This window comes from Labrus bergylta, chromosome 9 (genome assembly GCF_963930695.1).
Source record: "Labrus bergylta chromosome 9, fLabBer1.1, whole genome shotgun sequence".
NCBI classification, from domain to species: domain Eukaryota; kingdom Metazoa; phylum Chordata; class Actinopteri; order Labriformes; family Labridae; genus Labrus; species Labrus bergylta.
The window spans coordinates 25,614,501-25,629,394 of NC_089203.1; the positions used below are offsets into that span (position 1 = coordinate 25,614,501).

At 36.7% G+C, this 14,894-nt stretch overlaps 1 protein-coding gene across 1 annotated transcript; it reads left to right on the forward strand.

Moving 5' to 3' along the window:
- The first annotated feature begins 1,839 nt into the window (after positions 1-1,839).
- LOC110000278 (tubulin beta-1 chain-like) lies at positions 1,840-7,514 on the forward strand. The gene is made up of 4 exons (XM_020655522.3): positions 1,840-2,106; positions 2,667-2,775; positions 5,759-5,869; positions 5,960-7,514. The coding sequence occupies exons 1-4, from the start codon at positions 2,050-2,052 to the stop codon at positions 7,018-7,020; spliced, it is 1,338 nt and encodes a 445-aa protein (XP_020511178.1). The 5' UTR covers positions 1,840-2,049; the 3' UTR covers positions 7,021-7,514.
- Positions 7,515-14,894: the final 7,380 nt, after the last annotated feature.

Sequence of the window (14,894 nt, forward strand, 5' to 3'; positions counted from 1 at the left end):
AGTGATTAAACATTCAAGATGTCAATGTTCAGCTGTAAACTCTGTCATGTCTTATGGGTGCAGTTGTCCTCCAGTAAGGTAAGGACTGGAAGAACGAGAAGAAATACAAATATCAAGACTTCGTTTTGGGCATACAGGATTAAATCAGATGTTATAGACAATGTTACAGATTCAGAGCTTTTCCAATAAATGATTTATCTTTTAATAGTATTGTACCGTCAGCAAATTGACTAATTGGGTATTGATAATCAAAGATTCTGATCATTTTTAAATTGTGAGCTAAAATTTGTGTAGGCCTATGTTATTTGAACACTTTTGGTGAAATTGGGCATCATTTGTAATTCCATGTTAAAATCTTCAATTGTGGTGTCATTCCTGAATTGAGGGAAATATAACTACAGATATTTATAAAACATTTCAATAACCATGCAAGACCCTTCTCCTAACCCAAGTTTTCTCAGAGATGTCAACATAAACTCAACCTGTGTTCATGGTAGGGGGTATAGAGAGAACTCATATTGTCCAGTAGGGGGCGGTAATGCAACATTTAAGGTTGATTTGGTTGTGGTGTCTTCATTTGGTTGTGGTGTTTGGTTGGTTGACTTTGTTGATGGATATTTTCTGCAGCAATTGTTTTCTTAAAGCTCCTGTGAGTTAAGAGGTCAACTTTGTCCCCAGGGGATGCTTAGTGTGACACAAAGGTTTTTAGTTGCAAGGTGTTAAGCTCTCAGGTTCACAGTCATTTTGTCTAAAAGTGGAAATCATCCTTTGTAATTAGCATTTAAAATAAAATGTCATGATATATAATGAGGTAGAATAAGTGTATAAATAAGTTTTTCATAAACATGTTTGCATGATTGTTATCCTAATTTACCTTACACACATTTACGCCATCATAAGAATTGTTTTGTATCCCAGCTCCATTGGTTGCCTGATAAATCGTTCAACAAAAATAGCTATTGTAGCTTTTTTTAAAAACACTTTATCATACTTAGGGTATTATAACAACTATCCCTTCATCCAGTGTATCCTCTGGAGTAATTAGGGTTCATCTTAAAAGCAGGAGATATGGTGACTACACACCATCTTTATATGACTGAAATACATTAAAAAAAACTACAACAGGCTGTTTGGCCGATATACAAATAGACTATATGAAGTACATTTAATTTCTAAGAACTATATATATAAGAAGGTTATATATATCAATACTGTTTTTAAGTTCATTAATATTTCACAACTGATGTCAAGACAATGCTTTAATTTTTTAGAATGAAGTAGAAATAATGTCATAGGTGACAATATTGTTGAAAGCAGCGGGTTGACTCTGAGTGTCATCATATAAATCATATATGTAAAATAGAAAATATGAGACAAAATGTATTAGGAATAACTATAAAATGTTTAATTATATATATATTACAGAATACAATTATATTGCGTCTTGTTGAGTCTTAATCAATTGTCTGTGGCCACCTCCTCCCACATACACATCCATAGGGCCCCATTGTACCAGGTCGCCCTGAAATCCTGGCTGCACTAGTTTCCTGTTAGGGGCTGGTGACAGCATAGGGTCAAGTGAAAAGTCAAATAACTTGTTTTTATGTTGAGATAACAGTCAAAAGAAGATAAAAATTACATATTTTAATGTTTGATGTCCTCACTTCTTTTTTTTTTTTTTTTTACACGCTTTCATGCGGCTGTGAAATGAATCTGTTGTTGGTGTCGCATTTCTCTTCCGCCATCATGAGGGACGTAGGCCAACGTCACGGCCAACGTCGACAGATTAGACGGTAGTCATACGTTTGACACGAATGTGATTGACAGACACACTGGACCAATAGTGGAGAAGACAGGGACGATTTCATTGGTCTAAATCTGTTCGTGTATATTACGCGTAAAGAAATGAGCCAACCAACGTTCGAGCTGAGGGGTAGAGGGCGGGGCTCAGTTGTAGTATAAAATAGATGGTTGCGCCGTTAGCGCGCGCTAACAGACACTTTAAGTGTATTCATCGCAGCAGTCGGTCTAACAAAAAAACAAAACAAAATGAGGGAAATTGTCCATCTCCAGGCCGGTCAGTGTGGAAACCAAATTGGTGCTAAGGTTAGTACAGGTTTTACCTAATTTACAAATCGGATAAATTGTGTTAATGATTTGTACGCCGGTTGTTTGAAGAACTCAACCGTTAGATATCAGTTAACCACCGCGGATAGGATTGACCGTTGAGTGGTTTAAAATCATTATTTTCTTTTAATTCGGTGGACGTAATCGTTCCCGCAATGCGAAAATATATGTAGTGAGTGTTTTCGCCCGTCTGGGCCTGTAATGTTGTGTAAATTGAACAAAGTTCTGCGTGTTTATGGTTGAGAAATGTCCGCAGAAGTGACCGTCTGTTGGTTTGGTAACGGTCACCGGCTCTTGTTGGCGGTTAATGACGTAGCTAGGAATTTCCATAACCAGCCAATAGGCGATGAGACTGCTGAACGGCGGGAAGTTGTAGTTCAACAATTATCTAATCGACCTGTATAGAACTGCTACGTCAGCTTTAAAAATGAAAGAAACCGATACATAATGAGCTGCATCCACTTGAACATTACTGCCTACTCATTCCCCTGTCACTTGTTTATGTTTTATCAGCCTTCATCCATTTTATTATATTTCAGTTTTGGGAGGTGATCAGTGATGAGCACGGCATTGACCCAACTGGCACATACCACGGTGACAGTGACCTGCAGCTTGACAGGATCAATGTCTACTACAGTGAAGCCGTAGGTAAGGTTGAATTAGATGTTTTAATAGGCATATGGGTCAGTAACAAATAAGGGTTGTTCAGATGACCAATTCAAAAATCTTTTAAAAACACAATTTGAAAGCATGCATCAGGTTCATTAAAATGTGAGATTTGTATTCATGTTGCTTTTGTGTTTTTTAAAATGACATTTAAACGTTTTTTTTTTTCAAAAGGTAAGATGAAATGGACCTAAAAATGTCAAGTGGTGTAACCACTGAAAAATTAAGAATATTGAATATTTTATACATCTATAGTATATCTAAGTGTACTCATGATTGTAATTACTTCTTTTTAAAATAGCACAAGAAAATAGATTTTATTAGGATTATCCCTAAATTTATAAATTATGCCCTTTTTCAATACTGAGCGGGACAAGAAACTGAAAACACTTCTGTTTTGTGATTAAGTTTTGGCAAATTATGTAAAAATTGTTAAAAAACATGTTATTTCACTGCAATAGAGGACTACTTTTATTCAACTTTAATTGTCCTTTTTTTATTATATTTTTTACAAGAAATACTGGTTACACCAATTGACGCAAACCAGTTACACCAACTGACCATGCTGCTTCTACAGTCAAAGGCCATTGTTTCTTGAAGAAATTGTTGTTAGCTTCCTCCATTTTATGTTTGCTCCACCTACCAAAGTGCACAGAATACCAGTACGCTGATGACAGTAATGTAGCACATTTGTCTTAAACACAGAATAGCATAAAACTGAAGTGAATGGATGGGTCTCATAGATCGGCAAATTCTTACTGATACCTGATCTAGCTGTCTTAGTCAGGATCGGTGCATCCTTAATTAATTCATATCTTTTAAGTAAATTATAGCATCTGACCAAAATCTTCAGGGGGAATTCATTTCTTGAGTATTTGGAATAAACTCAAGGTACTTGTGCCCTAATCAAAGGATAACATACCAACAGGCAACACTTTACATCTCTCCTTCTTTACATCATGGCCATCACAGCCCAAACAGCATTGTCACCTTCTATAGTACTGGACTTTGGCTAGCAAGCTCCAGGTAGTGACACGCTGATGCTACCTACCACATGGCCCCTAATAGCCGACACATCTAAAATGCAACTACTGGTGCCAATATTACAGCATACATGCATATATTAGATCATACATGTTTAAAGGTGCACTATGTAGATTTGGTGGTGAAATTTGAAAGTTGGAGAAGTGAAAGAATTCTTTGATATATTTTCTGAACTGAATACACAAACTTTATTCAAAGTAAAAAATGGGTTCCTGGAACACTGTTTGGAGATATAAAGCTACCAGGAGAGTTACACTTTCACTGTTGCGGGCCCCCCACCATGACTTCTCCAGTAGCATTTTATCTTCAGTGTTACAGGGACCAAATTTTCCTCAGAGGACAGTTTATGTTTAGAGTTATGATGGACATATACCACATAATCTGTAAACTTCTCCAACTTTCACATTTCTCTACCAAAACTACATAGTGCACCTTTATAAATGTAACTGAATGGAACACAAATATGCAATTTGAAGCTAAACATTTATAAAATTAGACCCTTGATAATAAGGTTGTGGATGGATAACCACTTTAATTAACATAAAAAATACTGATATTTGACAAAAATGGCCTCTAACAGAAAGGCTTGTCATAAAAGTCAAATAGTGTAACTGGTTACACCATTTGACATTTCCACTTTAAATCAAATTTGACAGGCATTATCATTGAGACCTATGTAAGCACATTTCCTGGTGTGAACATTTCAAATCTAATTTTTGAAGTGAATACAAATTTTTATAATTATCATAAATTGTTAATGTTTTTCTGAGGTCATACCATTTGACATACCTGACCACGCCCTTAAAATGTCAAATTATCTCATGTTTTAAAGAGAGTTGCTAAACTTGGCCTGCAGCAGTTAGGACCATCAGGGGTTCTTCTTTGTGATATCATCTCTTGTCATATATGATGAATATATAGACAAAATGGCGACCCGATTTCCCTAAAATGATAAGAACAATGATGTTCCATTATTTTTATTTGCTATTGAACAGTTCTAATGTGAGATTATGCCAGGCTAGTTCATAGGGTGTTATATGAAAATGTAACCTTTGTAAAGAAAGTTTAATTCTTTGGTACAAAGTTTCAACGGTTACACCACTTAGACATTTTTACCTAAATACCCCAATTATTCTCTAAAAATGTATAATAAATATACATTTTAGACTAGGTCCTCAAAACAAAGGATGAAAGCATGTCATTTGTGCATTTATTTTTAAATTTTAAGCCTTTAAAAGTTAACTAAACCTTATGGACACAAAAAAATTAGCGTCACGTCATTGACCCATATACATTTTGGCTTTTTTTGTGAACATTACCCTCACGTCCTATATGAATGGGTTGTTTTTTTTTTTGTTTTTTTTTTGATCCTTTAACCGAGTGGTGTCCAAACGTTTTTTCTTGCGGGCCAAAATTGTCGTGTTAGAATCGCTGGCGGGCCACAGGTTTTGTTTTTTAAAATATTGTTTGAAAAAATAGTCAGGCTTTGTAGATCAGAATCAAAAAGGCTCGCTGAAGAAACCCCTCGGGCTGCACTTTGGACACTCCTGCTTTAACCACTTGTTTCTATTTCTTTTTTTATTTCCTTTTAGCTATTTTAGTTTCTTACACCTTTTTAAATCTTTGCTCCTCTTGGTCTCAGCTTGTGTTGTTGGGTTCTTGTTTTTCCTGGGTTCTTATGATGGTTCTTGTGATGGTCGGGTTATATATGTCTGTTGGGTATCGTGCACTATCCGTTCTTTTCTGTTGAATTGTATTTTATTATTTTTAGTATTTTGCATTTGTTTGTTCTTGCTGTTGTTTATGTTCTTCTGTGTTTGGTTTAGTTTGCTTTGTTTTTGCTGTTTGTCAAAGCACTTTGTAAACCTGTGTTTTTAAAAGGTGCTATATAAATAAAGTTATTATTATATGCTTCTTGAAGGTGGTAAATATGTTCCCCGTGCTGTGCTGGTTGATCTGGAGCCAGGAACCATGGACTCTGTGAGATCCGGACCCTTCGGCCAGCTCTTCAGGCTAGACAACTTTGTTCACGGTAATTGTTCATTTGTCCTTACATTCATAGCTACTTCTCATTTTGCCTTAAGTACTGTTAAGCTTAATTCCCTTTCTTTTCCTCTTCTAGGCCAGAGTGGTGCTGGCAACAACTGGGCCAAAGGTCACTACACGGAGGGTGCAGAGGTGGTGGACTCTGTCCTGGATGTAGTGAGGAAGGAGGCAGAGAACTGTGACCGCCTGCAGGGCTTCCAGCTTACACACTCTCTTGGTGGTGGTACTGGCTCTGGGATGGGCACACTGCTCATCAGCAAAATCCGTGAAGAGTACCCCGACCGTATTATGAAAACCTACAGCGTGATGCCCTCACCCAAAGTATCAGACACAGTCGTTGAGCCCTACAACGCCACACTGTCAGTCCACCAGCTTGTAGAAAACACAGATGAAACCTTCTGTATTGACAACGAGGCTCTGTATGACATTTGTTTCCGCACCCTTAAACTTACAACCCCCTCATACGGTGACCTCAACCACCTCGTCTCTGCCACCATGAGCGGTGTTACCACCTGCCTCAGGTTCCCCGGACAGCTCAATGCTGACCTGAGGAAGCTGGCTGTAAACATGGTGCCATTCCCTCGTCTGCACTTCTTCGTGCCAGGCTTCGTTCCCCTCACAAGCCGAGGCAGCCAGCAGTACAGGGCCCTCACTGTACCAGAGCTCACCCAGCAGATGTTCGACGCCAAGAACATGATGGCTGCCTGCGACCCACGTCACGGCCGCTACCTGACAGTGGCTGCTATCTTCCGTGGCCGCATGTCCATGAAGGAGGTGGACGAACAGATGCTGAACGTGCAGAACAAAAACAGCAGCTACTTCGTTGAATGGATCCCCAACAACGTGAAGACCGCTGTCTGTAACATTCCTCCCCGTGGCCTCAAGATGGCTGCCACATTCATCGGCAACACCACAGCCATCCAGGAGCTGTTCAAGCGCATCTCTGAGCAGTTCACAGCCATGTTCAGGCGCAAAGCTTTCCTCCATTGGTACACCGGCGAGGGTATGGATGAGATGGAGTTCACCGAGGCTGAGAGCAACATGAACGACCTGGTGTCCGAGTACCAGCAGTACCAGGACGCCACGGCCGAGGAGGAGGGAGAGTTCGAGGAGGAAGGAGAGGAGGAGCTTGCCTAAACCTAAACCCTTCAATAACAAAATCAAATGTTCAATGTTTAAACGTGTTTTTTTCTGTTCACATTCATGAACTGTATATTAATCCTGAAGTATTATAACCTTAAGAAACTTGTATCTGTTTCACTCAGATGAATTCATACTGGCAGACTTTTATTTTTGACTTCACTGAAGCCTTGTTTCCTGCCTTTCTGATGACATCACTCGTGTTTTTTCAACACATGAATGAATTAGAAAATTACTTTTATTGAATGTAAAAAATCTGAAGTATATGTTAACCATTTCTTTCTTTGTTGTTGTAAAGCGCAGTGAACAGAAACAGAACAATCTGCTGATTAAAGAAATATAACACAAGACTCGGCGAATAAACAAATATGTAAACATTGATTTTAAAAAGTGGATTTATGTTTCCAACAGGCTGAAATATGAAGTTTTTACATTCAGAAAAAAGTTTACGGACTCAGTTAAATAACAAAATAAATCGATGTTTAAACGTGTTTCTTTCTGTTCACATTCATGAACTGTATATTAATCCTAAAGTATTATAACCTTAAGAAACTTGTATCTGTTTCACTCAGATGAATCCATACCTGCAGACTTTTATTTTTGACTTCACTGAAGCCTTGTTTCCTGCCTTTCTGATGACATCACTAGTGTTTTAACAATGAGGTCAGTTGTCTGTTTTTATTCTGTTTTTTTCTCGTCATTTTTGTATTTATTTGTCTGCTCTAACATCCATTTAAATGCTCAGTTATCGATCTGTGTTCTGTTTAATAAAAGTCAAAGAAAATAGGCCTACTTGTTTATTTTCTCAGGTTTCATCTTTAGTGATTAAACATTCAAGATGTCAATGTTCAGCTGTAAACTCTGTCATGTCTTATGGGTGCAGTTGTCCTCCAGTAAGGTAAGGACTGGAAGAACGAGAAGAAATACAAATATCAAGACTAAGTTTTGGGCATACAGGATTAAATCAGGTGTTATGGACAATGTTACAGATTCAGAGCTTTTCCAATAAATGATTTATCTTTTAATAGTATTGTACTGTCAGCAAATTAACTAATTGGGTATTGATAATCAAAGATTCTGAATTTTTTAAATGTGAGCTAAAATTTGTGTAGGCCTACATTATTTGAACACTTTTGGTGAAATTGGGCATCATTTGTAATTCCATGTTAAAATCTTCAATTGTGGTGTCATTCCTGAATTGAGGGAAATATAACTACAGATATTTATAAAACATTTCAATAACCATACAAGACCCTTCTCCTAACCCAAGTTTTCTCAGATGTCAACATAAACTCAACCTGTGTTCATGGTAGGGGGTATAGAGAGAACTCATATTGTCCAGTAGGGGGCGGTAATGCAACATTTAAGGATGCCCACATCAACATCTAGACAACATCAATAATCATGTTTTGTTTGAGATTATTATATTATGCTTTAATATTGCTGTTCAAGGTTATAGAAACTTTGACCCAGGTTATTCTACCTGCCCTGGGATCAGAGCATTACTAGAGAGAGAGAGAGACTTTAGATGTGTGTGTGTCAGGCCACAGCACAGTTTGCAGTCGTTAAGGTTCATTACAGATAAAACCTGCTCACATGAATAAGTTGTCACAAACACAGTCTTTGACACAAAGACCGAAGTCACCTTCAGGTATTTTAGTATTAGGCATTATAAAATGATAACATGTTTCCAAACCAACAGACTTGAATTGATCCTTCAGCGTTGCGCACTGCAGTCCGATCAGCTCCGTGTGGAGTTCAACTTCTTAAACTCAGTTAAAAGACTTTTGATATGAGTCTGGCAGTCCGTTCTCCTCCGTGTCCGCACTATCATAATCTAACTCTGTCACTGACTTTTTATGCGCCATGAATCTGTGCCATCTCCGTGCGCAATTCGAGGACGCATTTTAGCTCTGCTCCGGGGTTAAACCAGCGGACCTCTGTATGGTCGGACAGCCTGTGCGTGATATCGTGTTTGGATAAGAATGAAATGTTCAGTAATAGTTATATTTTTACAGTCTGATGAAAGCTGGTGATAAAGGCGCAACAGCAGGCTACTGCATTTAGAAGTGATCAATACAACACGTTCACCTCTGGGTGACCTAAAAATGAACCATCTGTAATTAAAATCAGTTAATGGTCATTTTAATTTACTGTTTTTACAATAACCAGAGGTACAACTAGTCGGGAGATGCATCAGGCTAAACGCCGGTGTCCGCAACCTACACTTAGTCTGGATGTGTGGAGACAGTCTGGTAGTGATGGGAAAGAAGTTATTTTCAGTGTATCAGTAGAATCAGTTCAGTAAAGTGATTCGTTCACCGAATCGTTCAGTACTTCTCCGCAGCTCTGCCTGCGAATCAGAATTTAATAAGCTGAAACACGACCGAACATACTGCGGTCAAGCCAGCTGCTCCTCCAGTTTACCTGGTGAAGTGAGCCGCCCCTAAATCTGAAGTGCTCATGTATTCTGATCTTTCTTGGAGAAAACAATAATTATATATATTTTCTTACATAAGTACACCATGATTCTGATATGGTTGGACTTAGTACTTCTTAGACTACATGCACAGGTACTATGAAGCACTTTTACTGTGTACTTTTTCAGAAATCCACTGTCAAAGTTCCTTATAAATCATTATAATGAGTCTTATTTTCTGAGGTTGTGTCGACCAGCTGCATAACCAGGGTATGTGGGTCTCATTGATGACAATGCTTAAGGTGAACATTTATTTCTCCAAAATATATTTGGAAACCTTTGTCCAATACTTTGGGAGTTTTTCTGGAAACATTTTTGAAGCTTTCATTTGGAATTTTCTGATTCTTTGTGGAGAATTTTTGAGAATTTTTTGAGAATTTTCCATGGAATTATCAGGAATATATCCTTGAAGTTTGGGGGAACTTTCTGTGGAATTCTGGGAGAAGTTATTTGTGAATTTTAGAAAATGTTCTGGAAAATATTATTTTCCTGTTAGTTTGGGGAATTTTCCAGAAATAGTATATGGGAATCTTCTTCTGGAACATTTTTGCTGAAATTTTCCAACCTTTCACAAGAGAGATTAAAAAGTGGGACATTTCCCAGGAGTTTTCTTTGTCTAGTATTCCCAAAAAAAGCACCTCCTCTAAATTCTCCCACAATCTTTGGAAATCTGTGAAATTGTTAAATTTTAGGTCAGAAAGTTTGAGGAATTTCCGTGGGATTTTTCCAAAAACTGTATTTGAATTAAAACAATTTCCCTGAAACTTGAAATGTTTCTTAAGGTTTCCCGCAAATTTCAAAGAAAAGTCTGAGAACCTTAGGGGAATTCTCCCAGTTGTTTTCTTGAGAATGATCTAATTCTAGTTGGGAATTTTCCAGCATACTTTTCCAATATGTTTTCAGGTTTTTCATAGTTTTCCAATGGGTGAAATTTAGGGGAATTTTCAAATTCTTTGTCTGGAATTTCAGAAATTATCCTGGAAGTATTTTACCTGACATTTTACAGAGAACTTTTAAATTATTTTTGATGAATCACTTTTGCTTCCTGAATATGTTTTGGGAATTTTCTCTCATTTCATCAGGATATTTGGGGGAATATTCTTGGGAATCTTCCCAGACATTTGGGTCAATTTCACATGAATGTTTTGGGAACTGTCTAAAAACTGTTGTTGCAAACTTTTAGGAATTTTCCCTTGAATTTTGGGGAATATTACCAGAATTTTTCATGAATATTCTGGGAACTATAATTGGAATCATTTTCAAAATTTTCTTGGAAATTCTTGGAAACTTTTTTCCTTGGAAATGTTCACAATAATTTTCCAATTTCTTTCTAGGACTCTTCCCAGGAACTTTTGCGAATTGTGGCAGCAATCAAATTTTTTGGGAAATTCCCAAACTTGAGTTTCCCTATGTTTTTTTTCTTTTTTTTTGTATTTCTAGGGAATTCTCCCAGCTAATTCTCCTGTCAGAAATTTCACAGGAATTTTAAGGAATTTCCCTGAATTTGGGGGAAATGTTCCCAGAACATTTTTGAAACAGTTGTTGTACATTTTTGGATGAATTCCTGAAAATTTCAGAATCCATCATTGAAAATATTTGGCAATTTTCCCCAGGATTTTTAAGAAATGTTGCCAGACCACTTTATGTATGCTGATCGGTCCAGGCTGTTCAAGCCTTGGCTGTCATCTCACACGTGAAATACTACAGTTCAAAGTTACAGTCATGCTGTGATTTTTTCTCATTAACATTATAATCTCCTACCTTAAAACATTAGGACATTGAATTTTTGTTTCACCCCTTCTCATCTCTCTTTCTTCCTCCACTCCTACCTCTACAGTGGAGCAAACTCTTACAATAAACTGTTGTAACTTGACTACACTTTAAATCAAAAGAATCCGTGTTTCAGTAACAAAAGTATTGTTTGAAGCCAAGACAAAAATATGGCTTGAAATAAGATTTTTAATGGCATATTTCTATTTTGAAAGAGTTATGTTAAATTAAACACTGAAAACTAAAGAAAATAAGTAATTGTTCAAAATAGTGTCCAATAATTAATCAATCATTGACAAGTTGACAATCAAAATAGTAAGTTGCCGCCTTAACTTGCACTAGGTGAACCTGCTAGACCGTGAAAGGGCTTGAATTTAAAAAGACAAGAGCATATCAAAAGGATCTTCTTTTAAAGTTACTTAAAGTGAAGTATACAGGTACAAAACTATGCTTCACAAATAAAATGTATGAAAATAAACTGTCAAAAACTGTGGAAAACAGATTAGACTACTTGTGCCAAGGCAATCAAAGGAATCAAACTATGAAAAAAACTATGCCTCGACTGAAACAGTTCAAAGAAAGAATATGATTTAGACTGAGAAATAGTCACTTGACTGCTCCTCAGCAGCACTCAATAAGTCACTTGCACAGACAATATAATTGCATAATGCAATTTGCTGTGAAAAGAACATTTTCTGGGCTCAGTCAGGATTGCAGGATTTAGATTACTCCTGTTTTACCAATTCAGTTTAATGGTTCCAACTCAGTATCAGCTGAAGGTAAATGGTATTCCCAACAAAAGAAAATTTCAATTTAGATGGCTATCCTTTATTTGCTGCACACTCAAATTCTTTCCCTGTTTAACATTCTGCATCATTCACTCAAGCAGAAAGGTTTGACCGCACAACTCTCAACTGATGGGGTTGACACAGAAGGCAATTGCTTCAAATTGAGCGTTCACTTGGCTGCATGTCCTGCTGGGGAAATCTGAGCCAAGATTTGTAAGAATATGGCAGTGATTGACTAATACTAATAATAAGATTCTCTTACTTTAGTAAGATTCATAATTTGTCCAAGGTCAGCAGGATTTAAAAAAAAGAGGGTAACACTTGATATTAAGGTGCTTGTAATAAGCATTAATAACAGGTAATAAGTCACTTATAAGACCTTATTAGATTCTTATTAACACAAATAAGACTATATAAGTGTTAATATAGGCATAATTAACACATTTATAAGACACTTATAGGCTCTTATTAGAAATGTACTGACACTTTATATACCGTCATAAACATTAATAAGATGTTTATTCACATTAATAAGACTTCATGAGTGTTAATTAAACTATAAAATAATTTATAATTGGTTTGTAAGATATTAATTAACACAAAGAAAGTTGTTTATAGACCACACAACGTTCATGTTAATTGACATTAATAAGACTGTATTAGGTTCATATTAATGCCTTATAAAGGTTAATAAATACTTTATTATGCACTTATTAACAGCTCAGTGGGAACAGGGTCCAACTTTCAAGTAAACGCAGAAACAAAAAGGAGGCCTGTTGAACTTCCACTCAAACAGTTTTTGAAAAAAAAAAAAGTTAGTACAAATACAAGTATTATCTTTAACGTTAACTGTAAACAACATTATGAAAACATTTGATGTGTCATAGCTCCCAACATATCTGATCAAATTCAGGGAAAAGGCATAGTTGTTTTTAACCCATGTTACTGTGCATAAAGTGTTGAAGGTGGATAAACATCAGAAGACTGGGACACCTTGAGCCCAAGGTCTGAATACCAGTCAAGAGATGCACACAGGAATACATTTTCACATTTTGTATGTAAGGAACACAAATATTGCAGGTCAAGATTACAGTATACAATTTACTAATGCAATTAACAACTTAATTAATAAAGTGTGCACATGAAATAAAACAAACATTTGAAGTGTCTAAGCCCAGTCTTTTTCATTGGGCTCAATCCAGGTGTGCGTTTCTGTTTAATCTGTGCTCTATGAAGTGGCGAAGGAAGTTCTTCCTTTGAAGAAACAGTCTTCTTAATCCCACTTGAGTCCTCGAAGGTTGGGCTCACTATCTAGTTAGCTGCTCACAGTTCTGTGGTGGATGCTCTTGTCGGTGGATGATCTTCTGGATGAGCCCAAAATCCGCCTTTTACCAAAACCTGACCTACAGACAGGTCACACCACCCCTATAAAGATAAACCTGCACTTCAGCATTAACACAGGCTTCATCTCAATTTAAGCACTTAACATTTATCACCAAGTATTAAAATAACATCTGTTTTTATTCACAATTTTCCATTAGCTCTGTTGTACTACAAAAAAGGTTAAAGGTTTTCTTTATCAATTTACTGTTGAACTTTTTTATTGATTAGACAACATAGGACACTTTACTGTAATAACTGTACTATATGAAACACTGAAGTTCTGTGTGAGAGACTCCACAAAAGAGAGTGAAATTAACAAAAGAGGAAAAACTTTCATCATAACTTGCATTAAACTATTCCTTACTCATTTACATACATACTGTGGCTAAGCTAAGCTACTTTCACCCTTCATGGTGTCAAACTTTTTGTTACGAATGGTTGGAAAACAAGGGAGGTGGACCCAAGTGCAGAAACCCAAAATATTTAATTAAACAAAAAGGCCAAAGGCAACAAAACTTAATATCAAAAGTTCAACAAAAAACACAGGGATCAAAAACAGGGAGCCACAGAGGAGCACAAGCAAAACTGACATTCAACAAACAATGAACTGACCCAGAAGAGAAGAAACACAGTGACTAAATAGACACAGGGGTAATCAGACACAGGTGAGACTAACAAGACACAGGTGAGGACAATCAGGGCAATGACACCTGGATACCTGGAATTAAGCCATCGCTGACAGTGAGCGAGCAGATCTTGGTCTGATGAGGGTCCATCATCCAGTGAGTCAGAACATTTTCTTCATCACCCTGTGAAGAGATTAGTGTTATAAAAATCTACACAAAGACATACGGGATGGGTTTCAATCTCGCCAACATTTCCAGGAAAGATTTTACTTGAAAGCGTTCATTTAAATGCATTCATCATAATTTAAGGAAGAATGTGTGACATTTTTGATCCAGTAGATGAGGAAGTACAGTATACATTTTAAGTCATACAGAAGAACCTATTGAATATCGGTGGTGACCACTGCCCTCTTCAAGGGTCCATGGACTGAGAAAAAGAGTTTTCTGAAAGCTTCCAAGAAATATTTGGATATTGTCTCACAGATCTTTTCTGAAATGTTTGTGTTACCACAGTAAGATCACCTCATTAAATGTGTAAATTACCTGATTTTATACGTTTATTGCATCTGAAAATACTGAGAAAAGTGACCGATAAATTTTTAATGCAGCAAAAGAAGGACAACTGATTTTCTGCACATTCTGGGGTGGAAATGTTTTTACCAATAAGCGGTAAAAACATTTGTAAATGTTTAGATTTGCTATTTGATCTGATCTGCTATCAAAGGTTGAAGAACTAAAGGTGGTTGGTTTCTAAGATAAAACGAATAACCTGAAGAGATTATACCTTTTTTTATTTGTATTTGAAAGGAAGTTGAAAGTTTCCAC